General features: G+C 42.5%; 1 protein-coding gene across 1 annotated transcript; it reads left to right on the top strand.

Moving 5' to 3' along the window:
* The first annotated feature begins 1,314 nt into the window (after positions 1–1,314).
* LOC106562465 (signal peptidase complex catalytic subunit SEC11A) lies at positions 1,315–9,955 on the top strand. The gene is given in 7 exon segments (XM_014127362.2): positions 1,315–1,556; positions 2,113–2,222; positions 2,417–2,566; positions 2,859–2,917; positions 2,920–2,977; positions 9,240–9,297; positions 9,526–9,955. Coding segments are annotated over 7 exon segments (537 nt in total). The 5' UTR covers positions 1,315–1,505; the 3' UTR covers positions 9,577–9,955.
* Positions 9,956–16,221: the final 6,266 nt, after the last annotated feature.

The raw sequence follows: 16,221 nt of genomic DNA, 5'->3' as shown, positions 1-16,221 counted from the left end.
AGATAAAGAAATTATAACACATTTCTGTAGCCATTAAGCACTGGGGACCAGCAATATTCTGTGTCCACACCTCTCATTTCCTTAGAGTTGTGTGTCAATGGACTGCTCAAATCAGAAGTGCTGATGGCAATTATACTGAACAAAAATATAAACACATGTAAACGCAACAAGATCCCCAAAATGTTGTGAATAAATTTGTTTACATCCTTGTTAGTGAGTATTTCTCCTTTGTCAAGATAATCCATCCACCTGACAGGTGTGGCATATCAAGAAGCTGATTAAACAGCATGATCATTACACAGGTGCACCTTGTGCTGATGACAATAAACAGCCACTCTAAAATGTGCAGTTTTGTCACACAACACAATGCCACAGATGTCTCAATTTTGAGGGACCATGCAATTGGCATGCTGACTGCAGGAATGTCCACCAGAGCTTTTGCCAGAGAATTTAATGTTAATTTCTCTACAATAAGCTGCCTCCAACGTCATTTTAGACAATTTGGCAGTACGTCCAACCAGCCTCACAACCACAGACAACGTGTAATCATGCCAGCCCAGGACCTCCACATCCGGCTTCTTCACCAGCGGGATCATCTGAGACCAGCCACCCAGACAGCTGATGAGAGAATTTCTGTCTGTAATAAAGCCCTTTTATGGGGAAAAACTAATTCTGATTGGCTGGGCCTGGCTCCTCAGTGGGTGGGTCTATGCCCAGTCATGTGAAATCCATAGATTAAGTCCTAATGAATTTATTTCAATTGACCGATTTCCTTATATCAACTGTAACTCAGTAAAATTGTTGAAATTGTCACATGTTGCGTTTATATTTTTCTTCAGTATAAGCGGTGCAATATTTCTGGCTGGTCTTCCTACCCTTGACCTTCCTCTACTACCCTGCCTCACTCCCTTTATCCTGTAACAGAAACCCTGCTCCGTCAGAGACTCTGTAGGTCACTGGATAAGGGTATTCTCTCTTTAGGTCACTAGTGAAGAGTTTTCTCTCTGTGCTGGTGGATTTAATTGTATCTTACAATATGGCAGACTGGTGGCTTCAAAGCCTCTCATTGGCCAATACATAGCAATCTTCCTAGTGATTGTCTCTCTGGTGAATGTTATAATAACGTGTGCCAGCCTGTAGAAAGTTCTATCTTGTTTTGTTATAATTCAGACCTATTTTCGGCGCCCCACTGTCTGATTCATATCGCTTGATTTCTAATGATACTTGTCGATTAGCTCGACTGATTGCAATTAAATCGGGTGTTCACTACATAAGTGAATGAAAGCTCTTAGAATTTGCATATCCAAACCTTCTGTCTGTCAGCCCCCGTATCGAGAAGCGACACCTCGACAAAATATTTTGAATGTGGGCGGAACTTCCGGCTGAGTGTACCCGGAAGATTTGGATGCAAGTTTCTCGGACGTTCATCCATATGTTCGCTTTTTATGTATCGATCACTGGTTTTTATTTAATTTAGGTAATTTTATAAACTCAATACCGGGACGATGTTATCTTTAGATTTCCTTGATGATGTGCGGCGGATGAATAAGCGCCAGGTATGTACGATATTGTTTTTGATGTTGTGTGAATGTGACGGATTCTTCCAAGGCTAGTTAGTTAGCTATCTAGTTATGCTAGCAACATTAGCCGGCTGGTTAAGTCGTCAATGCTAACTAGCTACACAGCTTTCCGTGTGGTCTTAATCATGTACAAACAAAATTACCCTGCTAGTTAAATACGTTACATCGCCTATTGAACATGCATGATAAACTGGGTTGTCAAAATAACTAGCTAGCAACCTTGCAAAATCAATGTAGCTTTAGCCAGTACAATTTCCTCTCTGCCTAAATATGGTGTTACGTCAGTCTTCTTCAAACCTGGTGCTGAGGACCTACAAAGTCTGCAGACTTTTATTCCAGCCTAAGTTACTAGTTTCTATTAGATTCTGCTGATCACTAAACCCTTTATTAACTGAAACGTATGTATTAGTTCTGGGTTGGGACCTGCACACCTTGTTAGTCCCCAGGACCAGCTGTTGGTAGATATAGTTGTTATAAGCAAACACTAGCTTATCCTCGTCTCCACCTGACAACCTGTCTTATTTGTTTTCAGCTCTACTACCAGGTGCTGAATTTTGGTATGATAGTGTCCTCAGCCCTGATGATCTGGAAAGGACTGATGGTCGTGACAGGCAGCGAGAGCCCTATTGTTGTTGTTCTCAGGTAAAGCATTGGTGTTGGATTTATGTAGATGGTGTGCTTTTCAATACACTCGAAGCGCTTTACATAGTAAGGGGAAATTTGCCACTTTCACAACCAAAGTGTAGCACCAACATATACCTACTGTTTGTCTGAAGCGCATCTGCTAATTTTCAGTAACCTGTCTATCCTTGACTGTAACATGTCCTTGGTTTCAGTGGAAGTATGGAGCCTGCTTTCCATCGAGGAGACCTTCTGTTCCTGACAAACCGGGTTGAGGACCCCATCAGAGTCGGAGAGATTGTGGTCTTCAGGATAGAGGGCAGAGAGATCCCCATAGTACACAGAGTACTAAAGATTCATGAAAAGTTGGTCTATGATGTTTCTGTAGTTATTGAAATGCGCTAGTTCTCTCTCGGGATAGTTCTCTTTGTTTGTTACAAGTTTAAGAAGGCCTACTTCCCCCAAAAAGTTTCTATTGATACATAACACTCAAACTAGGCTCTAAATATTGTAATATTTCTTACCTCGTATATGTTTTTTTAATATATGTTGGGTAACTGAATAAATGTCATTGTCAGAGCAACTTCATAAGCTGCTCTGGGGCCAGGAAATCGATGTAGGACATCCAAACTAAATCTAAATGTTGTTTATCTCCAGGGAAAATGGCGAAATCAAGTTCCTGACCAAAGGTGACAACAACTCTGTAGATGACAGAGGCTGTACAAGCCAGGACAGCACTGGCTAGAGAAGAAAGACGTGGTGGGACGAGCCAGAGGGTGAGCATTTATCTCATTCCACCAGAGTGACACTAGACTTAGTCTGCTGTATGACTTCAGTCTCATGCTTCACTTCACTGGGTCTATGATACCTTTTCCCTTGAGATATTATTTAGTGCAAAATTCAACTGAACTTGAGTCTGTGCTCATCTAGCCTGTAGTGGTGGTTTAAAGTTCTCCATCACAGTGACGGATTTGAGATCAGTGTAGATCCGCAATAAAAATCTCAGGGGGAAAGGTGGGGGGGGGGGGGGCTGATTTGGAGATGACATATCCTAATATGAAGTAATATTTTCCCAAATAAATGTATTATCAAATATGTTATTTTCTGTTACGCTGTGTGTACTGAACTGACATACTGTTGCTGACACTCGGATGTTCAGATGAAAATGGCAGTTTAAACATTAAGAAAAATTTTCCATTTGTCACATCCCTACACTCGAGGTGCATTCAAGTTGTGAGAGCAGTTTTGGTAAATGTATTTTGAAAGCGGGTTTGGCCTTTTTTTTTTAAGCGGAGGAGCCCAGTTTTCCATTTCTACCGCGTTTATTGGTAGGCACTTCTGCGCAAAGTAGTGATGGGTAGTTTGCGAATAAACTGCTTTTCTTTAAAGAATTAGGGTCTTTTTTGCTTTAAAAAAAAAAAATCTGTTTATTTGACTCCCTGATGTGCATACTGCTGCTTTTTGATCTCCAGACATCGACTATCTGCAGATAAATTATAAAAATATTCTCTGAAGATGGTAATTCCTCAATGCAGGAACCATACTGTGAGGAGAGACCCTCATTCTGCGCTACGCATTTTTTTCCCAGTGCTTTTTCAGTGCATTTTTTTGGTCTTTTTATTTCATTTTTTATTTTTGCAAGCCATCTAATAATTTGGTCAGGTAAAAATGTATTTGAACTCAAATTTCACGATCTGACATGGTAGGTAACATTTTAGGCTTTAAATTAGGGATTGACCATTTTTCATGGTTTTATGTACATTTCTAAGCACTATTGATGAGCAGCCGTTTGGGAGCCAAATCAGAAGCTCTTTTAGGTGAAAGGAGCCAAATGATCCCGCTCACCGAAAATACTCTGAATCAATATGCAACAGATCTAAAAGGGGCAACGGTGTCTTAAATGGAAAATGACAATTTATAATAGAAACCAAAAATATCACATTTTTCAAGTGAATAATAATTAATTGATATACCGTATATTTATACTAAAAGTATAGTTATTAATAACAATCAGGATGTTGTGTCCAATGGGTAAATGCAGATGGACAAACTCCATGCTTCAGCCTATGTACATTTTATAGTCACTATGCTGCATCAGTTGGGCTACAGGTGATATTGCTTATAGCATATCTGATAATATAGACCATGCATAGGCTATATGCATGGTCCAATATGACTTTACCAATATTTTATTGGACAAATTTCTGGAGGTGGTAATTTAATTTGAAATGGTGACACACTCCAGCCACATGAGATCTAGCATTGTCTTGCATTAGGAGGAACCCAGGGCCAACCGCACCAGCATATGGTCTCACAAGGGGTCTGAGGATCTCATCTCGGTACGTAATGGCAGTCAGGCTACCTCTGGCGAGCACATGGAGGGCTGTGCGGCCCCTCAAAGAAATGCCACCCCACACCATGACTGATGCACCGCCAAACCGGTCATGCTGGAGGATGTTGCAGGCAGCAGAACGTTCTCCACGGCATCCCCAGACTCTGTCACGTGCTCAATGTGAACCTGCTTTCATCTGTGAAGAGCACAGGGTGCCAGTGGCGAATTTGCCAATCTTGGTGTTCTCTGGCAAATGCCAAACGTCCTGCACGGTGTTGGGCTGTAAGCACAACCCCCACCTGTGGACGTCGGGCCCTCATACCACCCTCATGGAGTCTGTTTCTGACCGTTTGAGCAGACACATGCACATTTGTGGCCTGCTAGAGGTCATTTTGCAGGGCTCTGGCAGTGCTCCTCCTGCTCCTCCTTGCACAAAGGCGGAGGTAGCGGTCCTGCTGCTGGGTTGTTGCCCTCCTACGGCCTCCTCCACGTCTCCTGATGTACTGGCCTGTCTCCTGGTAGCGCCTCCATGCTCTGGACACTACGCTGACAGACACAGCAAACCTTCTTGCCACAGCTCGCATTGATGTGCCATCCTGGATGAGCTGCACTACCTGAGCCACTTGTGTGGGTTGTAGACTCCGTCTCATGCTACCACCAGAGTGAAAGCACCACCAGCATTCAAAAGTGACCAAAACATCAGCCAGGAAGCATAGGAACTGAGAAGTGGTCTGTGGTCTCCACCTGCAGAACCACTCCTTTATTGGGGGTGTCTTGCTTATTGCCTATAATTTCCACCTGTTGTCTATTCCATTTGCACAACAGCATGTGGAATTTATTGTCAATCAGTGTTGCTTCCTAAGTGGACAGTTTGATTTCACAGAAGTGTGATTTGACTTGGAGTTACATTGTGTTGTTCAAGTGTTCCCTTTATTTTTTTGAGCAGTATATTTAACCAGTTGTAAACATACTTTAAAGTACTACTTAAGTCGTTTTTTTGTGTGTCTGTAGTTGTGTGTCTGTAGTTGGCTTTACTATTAATGTTTTTGGTGAACTTTTACTTCACTACATTTTTAAATTTCACATTTATTTAACCAGGTAAGCTAGTTGAGAACAACTTCTAATTTACAACTGTGACCTGGCCAAGATAAAGCAAACAAACAACACATGGAATGAACAAGCATGCAGTCAATAACACAATGGAAAAAAGAAAGTCTATATACAGTGTGTGCAAATGGCGTGAGGAGGTAGGCAATAAATGGGCCATAGTAGCGAAATAATTACAATTTAGCAGATTAACACTGGAGTGATAGATGAGCAGATGGTGTGTAAGTAGTGATACTGGTGTGCAAAAGAGCAGAAAAGTAAATAAAAACAATATGGGAATGAGGTAGGTAGATTGGGTGGGCTATTTACAGATGGACTATGTACAGCTGCAGCGATCGGTTAGCTGCTCAGATAGCTGATGTTTAAAGTTAGTGAGGGAAATGTAAGTCTCCAGCTTCAGAGATTTAAAAAAAAAAAAAAAATGTTTTGCAATTCGCTCCAGTCACTGGCAGCAGAGAACTGGAAGGAAAGGCAGCCAAAGGAGGTGTTGGCTTTGGGGATGACCAGTGAGATATAACTGCTGGAGCGCGTGCTACGGGTGGGTGTTGTTATCGTGACCAGTGAGCTGAGATAAGGCAGAGCTTTACCTAGCATAGACTTATAAATGACCTGGAGCCAGTGGGTCTGGTGACGAATATGTAGTGAGGGCCAGCCGACTAGAGCATACAGGTCACAGTGGTGGGTGGTATAAGGGGCTTTGGTAACAAAACGCATGGCACTGTGATAGACTGCATTCAGTTTGCTGAGTAGAGTATTGGAAGCTATTTTGTAGATGACATCGCTGAAGTCGAGGATCGGTAGGATAGTCAGTTTTACGAGGGTAAGTTTGGTGGCGTGGGTGAAGGAGGCTTTGTTGCGAAATAGGAAGCCGATTCTAGATTTGATTTTGGATTGGAGATGTTTAATATGAGTCTGGAAGGAAAGTTTACAGTCTAGCCAGACACCTAGGTATTTGTAGTTGTCCACATATTCTAGGTCAGAACGGTCCAGGGTAGTGATGCGAGTGCGGGCAGTGAACGGTTGAAAAGCATGCATTTGGTTTTACTAGTGTTTAAGAGCAGTTGGAGGCCACGAAAGGAGTGTTGTATGGCATTGACGCTCGTTTGGAGGTTAGTTAACACAGTGTCCAAAGAAGGGCCAGATGTATACAGAATGGTGTCGTCTGCGTAGAGGTGGATCAGGGAATCACCCGCAGCCCGCGGCCCGAGAATTTAACCCTGTGGTACCCCCATAGAGACTGCCAGAGGTCCGGACAACAGGCCCTCCGATTTGACACACTGAACTCTATCTGCGAAGTAGTTGGTGAACCAGGCGAGGCAGTCATTTGAGAAACCAAGGCTATTGAGTCTGCCAATAAGAATACGGTGATTGACAGAGTCGAAAGCCTTGGCCAGGTCAATGAAGACGGCTGCACAGTACTGTCTTTTATCGATGGCGGTTATGATATCGTTTAGTACCTTGAGCGTGGCTGAGGTGCACCCGTGACCAGCTCGGAAACCGGATTGCACAGCGGAGAAGGTACGGTGGGATTCAAAATGGTCAGTGATCAGTTTATTAACTTGGCTTTCGAAGACTTTAGAGGGGCAGGGCAGGATGGATATAGGTCTATAACAGTTTGGGTCTAGAGTGTCACCCCCTTTGAAGAGGGGGATGACCGTGGCAGCTTTCCAATCATTAGGGATCTTAGACGATACGAAAGCGAGGTTGAACAGACTGGTAATAGGGGTTGCAACAATGGCAGCAGATAATTTTAGAAAGAAAGGGTCCAGATTGTCTAGCCCAGCTGATTTGTACGGGTCCAGGTTTTGCAGCACTTTCAGAACATCTGCAATCTGGATTTGGGTGAAGGAGAAGCTGGGGAGGCTTGGGCAAGTAGCTGCGGGGGGGACGGAGCTGTTGGCCGGGGCTGGGGTAGCCAGGGGAAAGCATGGCCAGCCGTAGAGAATTTCTTATTGAAAATTTCGATTATCATGGATTTATCGGTGGTGACCGTGTTACCTAGCCTCAGAGCAGTGGGCAGCTGGGAGGAGGTGCTCTTGTTCTCCTTGGACTTTACAGTGTCCCAAAACTTTTTGGAGTTAGAGCTACGGGATGCAAATTTCTGTTTGAAAAAGCTAGCCTTTGCTTTCCTGACTGACTGCGTGTATTGGTTCCTGACTTCCCTGAACAGTTGCATATCGCGGGGACTATTCGATGCTATTGCAGTCCACCACAGGATGTTTTTGTGCTGGTCAAGGGCAGTCAGGTCTGGAGTGAACCAAGGGCTATATCTGTTCTTAGTTCTATATTTTTTTTAAAGGGGCATGCTTAATTAAGATGGTGAGGAAATTACTTTTAAAGAACGACCAGGCAACCTCGACTGACGGGATGAGGTCAATATCCTTCCAGGATTCCCAGGCCAGGTCGATTAGAAAGGCCTGCTCGCAGAAGTGTTTTAGGGAGCGTTTGACCGCGGACCCATGGCGGATGCAGGCAATGAGGCAGTGATTGCTGAGATCCTGATTGAAAACAGCAGTGGTGTATTTGGAGGGCAAGTTGGTCAGGACAATGTCTATGAGGGTGCCCATGTTTATGGATTTAGGGTTGTACCTGGTGGGTTCCTTGACCATTTGTGTGAGATTGAGGGCATCTAACTTAGCTTGTAGGACTGCTGTGGTGTTAAGCATATCCCAGTTTAGGTCACCTAACAGAACAAACTCTGAAGATAGATGAGGGGCAATCAATTCACATATGGTGTCCAGGGCACAGCTGGGAGCTGAGGGGGGTCTATAACAGGCGGAAACGGTGAGAGACTTATTTCTGGAGAGATTAATTTTTAAAATTAGAAGCTCGAACTGTTTGGGCATAGACCTGGAAAGTATGACAGAACTTTGCAAGCTATCTCTCCAGTATATTGCAACTCCTCCCCCTTTGGCAGTTCTATCTTGATGGAAAATGTTGTAGTTGGGTATGGAACATTTTTGGTGGCCTTCCTAAGCCAAGATTCAGACACGGCAAGGACATCAGGGTTGGCGGAGTGTGCTAAAGCAGTGAGTAAAACAAACTTAGGGAGGAGGCTTCTGATATTAACATGCATGAAACCAAGGCTTTTTCGATTACAGAAGTCAACAAATGAGTGCCTGGGACATTCCTAAAGAAAATTATAAACTTTTTACTCCATACATTTTCCCTGACACCCAAACATTTTTCAATTATCAAGAGAACATCCCAGGTCATCACTACTGCCTCTGATCACAAATGCTTCATTTGTAAATTATGTCTGAGTGTTGGAGTGTGCCCCTGGTTATCCGTATATCGAAAATGTTGCCGTCTGATTTGCTTAATATAAGGATTTTAGCAATTCCATTTACTTTTGATACTTAAATATATTTAAAACCAAATACTTTTAGACTTTTACTCAAGTAGTATTTTACTGGGTGACTTGTCATTTTCTATGAAGGTATCTTTACTTTTACTCAAGTACGACAGTTGAGTACTTTTTCTACCACTGGATTTAACTATTGAAGATGTAATAATTTACTTGAATTGTACATCATAACAGCGTCATGACATTGTCATGAACATGTCATCTTGATGTTGAAGGTCAGTTTTGTCTCCAGGTTTGTGCCATACATAGGAATCGTTACCATTCTGATGAACGACTATCCCAAATTCAAGGTAAGATATTTTACATCGTCATCACTAGAAGGAAAATCACAATAGGTTTTATGAATTGTTTACTAAATTCAGCCTTATTAGGAGCGTTATGCAGGTACTCTAAAGGTTAGAGAGCCTGACCAGCAGCCAGACACTAAACAGTGGGAGATCAACTGGCAGACGGAAAGCTGTTGGTTTCAGATCCTCAGAACAGGGATACTAGTATTTTGTTGTTCTTCCCCTTCCCAGTACGCTGTTCTCTTCCTGCTGGGTCTGTTTGTCCTGGTCCATCGGGAGTGAGGAAGAGACTACCTAACTATCTGCCACGGAGGAAGAATTGGAAATCCCCACCATGCCTTTTAAGACAGAATTATGTTGATTATGTCAAATGAAGTTGCTTTGTCTGTACCATATGTTTTGAATTGTGTTTAGAAATGTGGATAGTGTTTACATTATAAAAAAACAAGCGTTCATTATTTTTGTGAGGGGAAATTAGATATAAGTTAAGTAGAATAAAGAGCTGTATTTCTTTATTTTCTTTTTTCAGAACATGAATCCAACATTTTAGATGGTTAATTGTGTGTTTGGTTTTCACTTTTTATTAGGTTTTGCTTTGCTTGAAATATTGAATGACAAGTGATATGTTTGTGACATTAAATATGACATCTGTTACCCTCTATCCTGCATTCTGGTAACTTATGCCTCTAGTGTTTTTTCTTATATTCAAGCATAACTTCACAAACACATTTGTGCATTTTCAAAATGCCATTATTTTGCATGCAGGCTAAATATATTTAATTGAATGTTAATTTCTCTACCATAAGTCGCCTCCAACGTTGTTTAAGAGAATCTTGCAGTACATCCAACCGGCCTCACAACCACAGACCAAGTGTATGGTGTTGTGTGGGCGAGCGGTTAGCTGATGTCAACGTGAACAGAGTGCCCCATGGTGGCGGTGGGGTTATGGGCAGGCATAAGCTACAGACAAAAACAATAGCATTTTATCGATGGCAATTTGAATGCACAGAGATACTGTGACGAGATCCTGAGGCCCATTGTCGTGCAATTAATCCGCCACCATGACCTCATGTTTCAGTATGATCATGCATGGTGCCATGTAGCAAGGATCTGTACACAATTCCTGGAAGCTAAAAATGTCCCAGTTCTTCTATGGCCTGCGTACTCACCAGACATGTCACCCATTGAGCAAGTTTAGGATGATCTGGATCGACATGTACGACAGTGTGTTCCAATTCCCGCCAATATCCAGCAATTTTGCAAAGCCATTGAATAGGAATGGGACAACATTCCACAGGCCACAACAGCCTGATCAGCTCTATACAAAGGAGATGTGTCACGCTGCATGAGGCAAACGGTGATCACACCAGATATAGGTTTTCTGATCCACGCCCCTTTTTTTAAGGTATCTGTGACCAACAGATGCAGATTTGTATTCCCAGTCGTGAAATCCATAGATTAGGGCCTAATGAATTTATTTCAGTTGACTGATTTCTTTATATGATCTGTAACTTTATAATCTTTGAAATTGTTGCATGTTGCATTTATATTTTGCTTCTATATATGTGCAGTCAAATGTTTGGACACACCTACTCATTCAAGGGATTTTCTTTTCTTGGGTTGAGGTTGGAAATTGTGGAGGCCAAGTCATCTGATGCAGCACTCCATCACTCTCCTTCTTGGTCAAATAGCCCTTACACAGCCTGGAGGTGTGCTGGGTCATTGTCCTGTGAAAAACAAATGATAGTCCCACTAAGTGTAAACCAGATGGGATGGCGTATTGCTGCAGAATGCTGTGGTAGCCATGCTGGTTAAGTGTGCCTTGAATTCTAAATAAATCACTGACAGTGTCACCAGCAAACCACCATCACACCTCCTCCTCCATGCTTCACTGTGGGAACCAAACATGCGGAGATCATCCAGTCACCTACTCTGCGTCTCACAAAGACACGGCGGTTAGAACCAAAAATTTCAGATTTGAACTCATCAGACCAAAGGGCAGATTTCCACAGGTCTAATGTCCATTGCTGGTGTTTCTTGGCCCAGGCAAGTCTCTTCTTATTAGTGTCCTTTAGTAGTGGTTTCTTTGCAGCAATTCAAACATGAAGGCCTGATTCACGCAGTCTCCTCTGAACAGTTGATGTTGAGATGTGTCTGTTACTTGAAGTCTGAAGCATTTATTTGGGCTGCAATTTCTGAGGCTGGTAACTAATGAACGTATCCTCTGCAGCAGAGGTAACTCTGGGTCTTCCTTTCCTGTGGCGGTCCTCATGAGAGCCAGTTTCATCATAGCGCTTGATGGTTTTTGAGACTGCACTTGAAGAAAGTGTTTTTGAAATGTTCTGGATTGGCTGACTTTCATGTCTTAAAGTAATGATGGACTGTCATTTCTCTTTGCTTATTTGAGCTGTTCTTTCCATAATATGGTATTTTTCCAAATAGGGCTATCTTCTGTGCACCACCCCTACCTTGTCACAACACAACTGATTGGCTCAAACACATTAAGAAGGAAAGAAATTCCACAATTGAACTTTTAACAAGGCACACCTGTTAATTGAAATACATTCCAGGTGACTACCTCATGAAGCTGATTGAGAGAATGCCAAGAGTGTGTAAAGCTGTTATCAAGGCAAAGGGTGGCTACTTTGAGAACCTCAAATATTTTGATTTGTTTAACACTTTTTTGGTTACTACATGATTCCATATGTGTTATTTCATAGTTTTGATGTCTTCACTATTATTCTAAAATGTAGAAAATAGTTCAAATTAAGAAAAAGCCTTGAATGAGTAGGTGTGTCAAAACTTTTGACTGGTACTATATATATATATATATATATATATATATATATATATATATATATATATATATATATACATATACACAGTACCGGTCAAAAGAACAGCCCATAATGACAAAGAGAAAACATGTTTTTAAAAATGTTTGTACATTTATTGAAAATAAAATACAGAAATGTTTCATTTACGTAAGTGTTCACACCCCTGAGTCCATATATGTTAGTCACCTTTGGCAGCGATTACAGCTGTGAGTCTTTCTGGGAAAGTCTAAGAGCTTTGCACACTTGGATTGTACAATATTTGCACTTTATTCTTTTTTTTTTAATTCTTCAAGCTCTGTCTAGTTGGTTGTTGATCATAGCTAGACAGACATTTTCAAGTCTTGCCATCACTCAGGAGCATTCAATGGCATCTTGGTAAGCAACTTTAATTCAATGGCTTTGTGTTTTACATTATTGTCCCGCTGAAAGGTGAATTTGTCTCCCGCTATCTGTTGGAAAGGAGAGTGAACCAGGTTTTCCTCTAGGATTTTGCCTGTGCTTAGCTCTATTCCGTTTGTTTAGGATAAAAATTAACTCCCCAGTCCTTGCCGATGACAAGCATACCCATAACATGATGCAGCCACCAGCATGCTTGAAAATATGAAGAGTGGTGCTCAGTGATGTGTTGTGTTGGATTTGCCCTTAAAACATAATGCTTTGTATTCAGGACATACAAATAAATGATTTGCCACATATTTTGATGTTTTACTTTAGGATGAATGTTTTGGGATATTTTATTTTATTCTGTGCAGACTGCATTATTTTCACTCTGTCATTTAGGTTAGTATTGTGGAGTAACTACAATGTTGTTGATTCATCCTCAGTTCTCTCCTTTCACAGCCATTAAACTCTGTAACTGTTTTAAAGTCACCATTGGCCTTATGGTGAAATCGCTGAGTGGTTTCCTTCCTCTCCAGCAACTGAGTTAGGAAGTACGCCTGTATCTTTGTAGTGACTGGGTGTATTGATACACCATCCAAAGTGCAATTAATAACTTCACTATGCTCAAAGGGATATTCAATGTCTGCTTTTGTTATTTTTACTCATCTACCAATAGGTGCCCTTCTTCGCAAGGCATTGGAAAACCTCCCTTGTCTTTGTGGTTGAATCTGTGTTTGAAATTCACTGCTCGACTGAGGGACCTTACAGATAATTATATATGAGGGTACAGATATGAGGTAGTCATTAAAAAAATCATGTTAAACACTATTATTACACACAGAGTGAGTCCATGCAACTTATTATTGTAACGGTTGTCGTCGGGAATAGAGGACCAAAACACAGCAGGAATGTGGATGCTCATCTTGTTATTTATTTTTAAATAAAGAGAACACCAAAACGAAGAACGCACGAACAACAAAACAGTCTTGTCAGGCTCACACAGGCAAAACAAGAAACAATCTCCCACAACACTACACCAAACAATTACCCATATATAGGACTCTCAGAAGCAACGAGAACGCACCTGCCTCCAATTGAGAGTCCAACCCCCCATTAACCTACACATAGAAATACCACAAACCAGAAAGAACAGAACATAGACCAAAACCCGGAAATAATAAATCAAACACCCTACTATATAAATCACCACCCCGAACCACAAACAAAATACCCTCTGCCACGTCCTGACAAAACTACAATAACAAATAACCCTTATACTGGTCAGGACGTGACAGTACCCCCCCCCCAAAGGTGCAGACCCCGGATGCATCTCATAATTTTTTTTTTAAAGAAAAACAACAAACAAATCCCCCTAAACTAAAGGGAGGGATGAGAGGGTGGCTGTGCTACACCCCCCCCTCCCCAACCCACCTATACAGGAGGTGGTTCTGGCTCCGGCCTACTGTCCTCCAGAATGCAGACAGACTTGCTCAGTTTCGGGCCGTAGGCACACTCCCATCGTTCCGGATCGTAGGCAGACCTCTTCTGTTCCACACTGTAGGCAGACTCATTCGATACACAGTTAATCATCTTTAGCTCCGGATTGCTGATCGACTCCCTTGGTTCCGGGTCATAGGCAGACCCCTTCGGTTCCGGGTCGCAGGCAGACTCCCTCGGTTCCGGGTCGCAGGCAGACTCCCTCGGTTCCGGGTCGCAGGCAGACTCCCTCGGTTCCGGGTCGCAGGCAGACTCCCTCGGTTCTGGACTGCACACTGTTGCCGGATACTCTGGACTGCACACTGTTGCCGGATACTCTGGACTGCACACTATTGCCGAACTCTCGAGGCTGGGCTGACGCACTGGAAGCCTGATGCGTGGTACTGGTACTGGATGTGCCAGTCTGGGGACACGCACCTCAGGGCTAGTGCAGGGAGCGGGAACAGGCCGAGTCGGACTGGGTTGACGCACTGGAAGCCTGATGCATGGTGCTGGTACTGGAGGTATCAGCCTGGGAACACGCACCTCAGGGCTAGTGCGGGGAGCGGGAACAGGACGAGTCGGACTGGGCTGACGCACTGGACCATAGAGGCGTACTGGCGGTCTCGAGCGCAGAACTGGCATCGCTCTTACTGGCTGGATGCCCACTTCCCCCTGGCAAATGCAGGGCGCTGGTACTGCGCGTACTGGCCTAAAAATACTTGGCCTCGCCACAGTACCCATTACCCCGAAGTACGGGACTTGTCCAGTCACTGGTTGCCCAAAAAAGGTACGGGGATTTGGCCTGGGGCTCACTCCTCGCCCAGCCAAACTACCCGTGTGCCCCCCCCAAAAAAAATCTTGGGGCTGCCTCTCGGCTTCCCTTAAATCCTCCACAGCCCTGGAAATGCCTCTCCTCAACTCTGCCCATGTCTCCTTTTCCCGACAGTCCATATCATATTTCCATCGCTCCCTTCTCCGCTGCTTGGTCCTTTTGTGGTGGGAGATTCTGTAACGGTTGTCATCGGGAATAGAGGACCAAAATGCAGCAGGAATGTGGATGGTCATCTTGTTATTTATTTTTAAATAAAGAGAACACCAAAACAACAAAACGAAGAACGCACGAACAACAAAACGAAGAACGCACGAACAACAAAACGAAGAACGCACGAACACAAACCAGAAAGAACATAGAAATACAAAACATAGAACATAGACCAAAACCCGGAAATAATAAATCAAACACCCTACTATATAAATCACCACCCCGAACCACATAAACAAAATACCCTCTGCCACGTCCTGACCAAACTACAATAACAAATAACCCTTATACTGGTCAGGACGTGACAATTATGTGACTTGTTAAGCAAAGTTTTACTCCTGAATTTATTTAGGCTTGCCATACATAACAAAAGGATTTAATTATTATTGACTCAAGACATTTCAGAATAAAACATTTAATGAATTTGTAAGAATGTCTAAAAACATAATTCCACTTTGACATTATGGGGTATTGTGTGTAGGCCAGTGACGCAAAATCTCAATTTTATCAATTTTAAATTCAGGCTGTAACACAACAAAGTATGGTCAAAGGGTGTGAATACTTTCTGAAGGCACTGTATATGCTCTCATGGTGAGGAGGAAGAACTAAGAATAAACAAAGTTACTATGAAGATGTTATGAAGGATAAATATTTGCCTCTTCAAATCAAGCGTTTTAAAGCTTTGGGACGCAACCTGACAAAGGGCCTTATTCAATAAACACTGTACAGCATCCAAATATTCTTGAGACGCGGCCAAACAGTATTCCTCCCACACCGTTAAAATTGTTACACAATAAATACAACCATATTTTATACATTATTTATTAACAGATTTTAAGGCAGATTTTGCTCACAGTCTTCATTTGATGGACCCTTTACAGTTTCCCTGGTGGTATGAGTTAAAATTCGAATTAACCGTGGGTGGTCACAGTCTTAAAATCATCTTGCATTTCTGGAGGATGTTGCTATTGTAGAGTCATAGAAGGTCTGATGGTGGTAGACTGGGATTTTAAAGCACAGCAGTTACCGCAATTTGTTTTACTTCACATTCAGACAATCTTAAAACCTGTTGGGGCTAGGGGGCAGTATTTTCACGGCCGGATAAAAAACGTCCCCGATTTAAACTGGTTACTACTCTTGCCCAGAAACGAGAATATGCATATAATTAGTAGATTTGGATAGAAAACA

The sequence above is a fragment of the Salmo salar genome, chromosome ssa11, assembly GCF_905237065.1.
Source record: "Salmo salar chromosome ssa11, Ssal_v3.1, whole genome shotgun sequence".
NCBI classification, from domain to species: Eukaryota; Metazoa; Chordata; class Actinopteri; order Salmoniformes; family Salmonidae; genus Salmo; species Salmo salar.
This window is presented reverse-complemented; position numbering and strand designations above follow the sequence as displayed.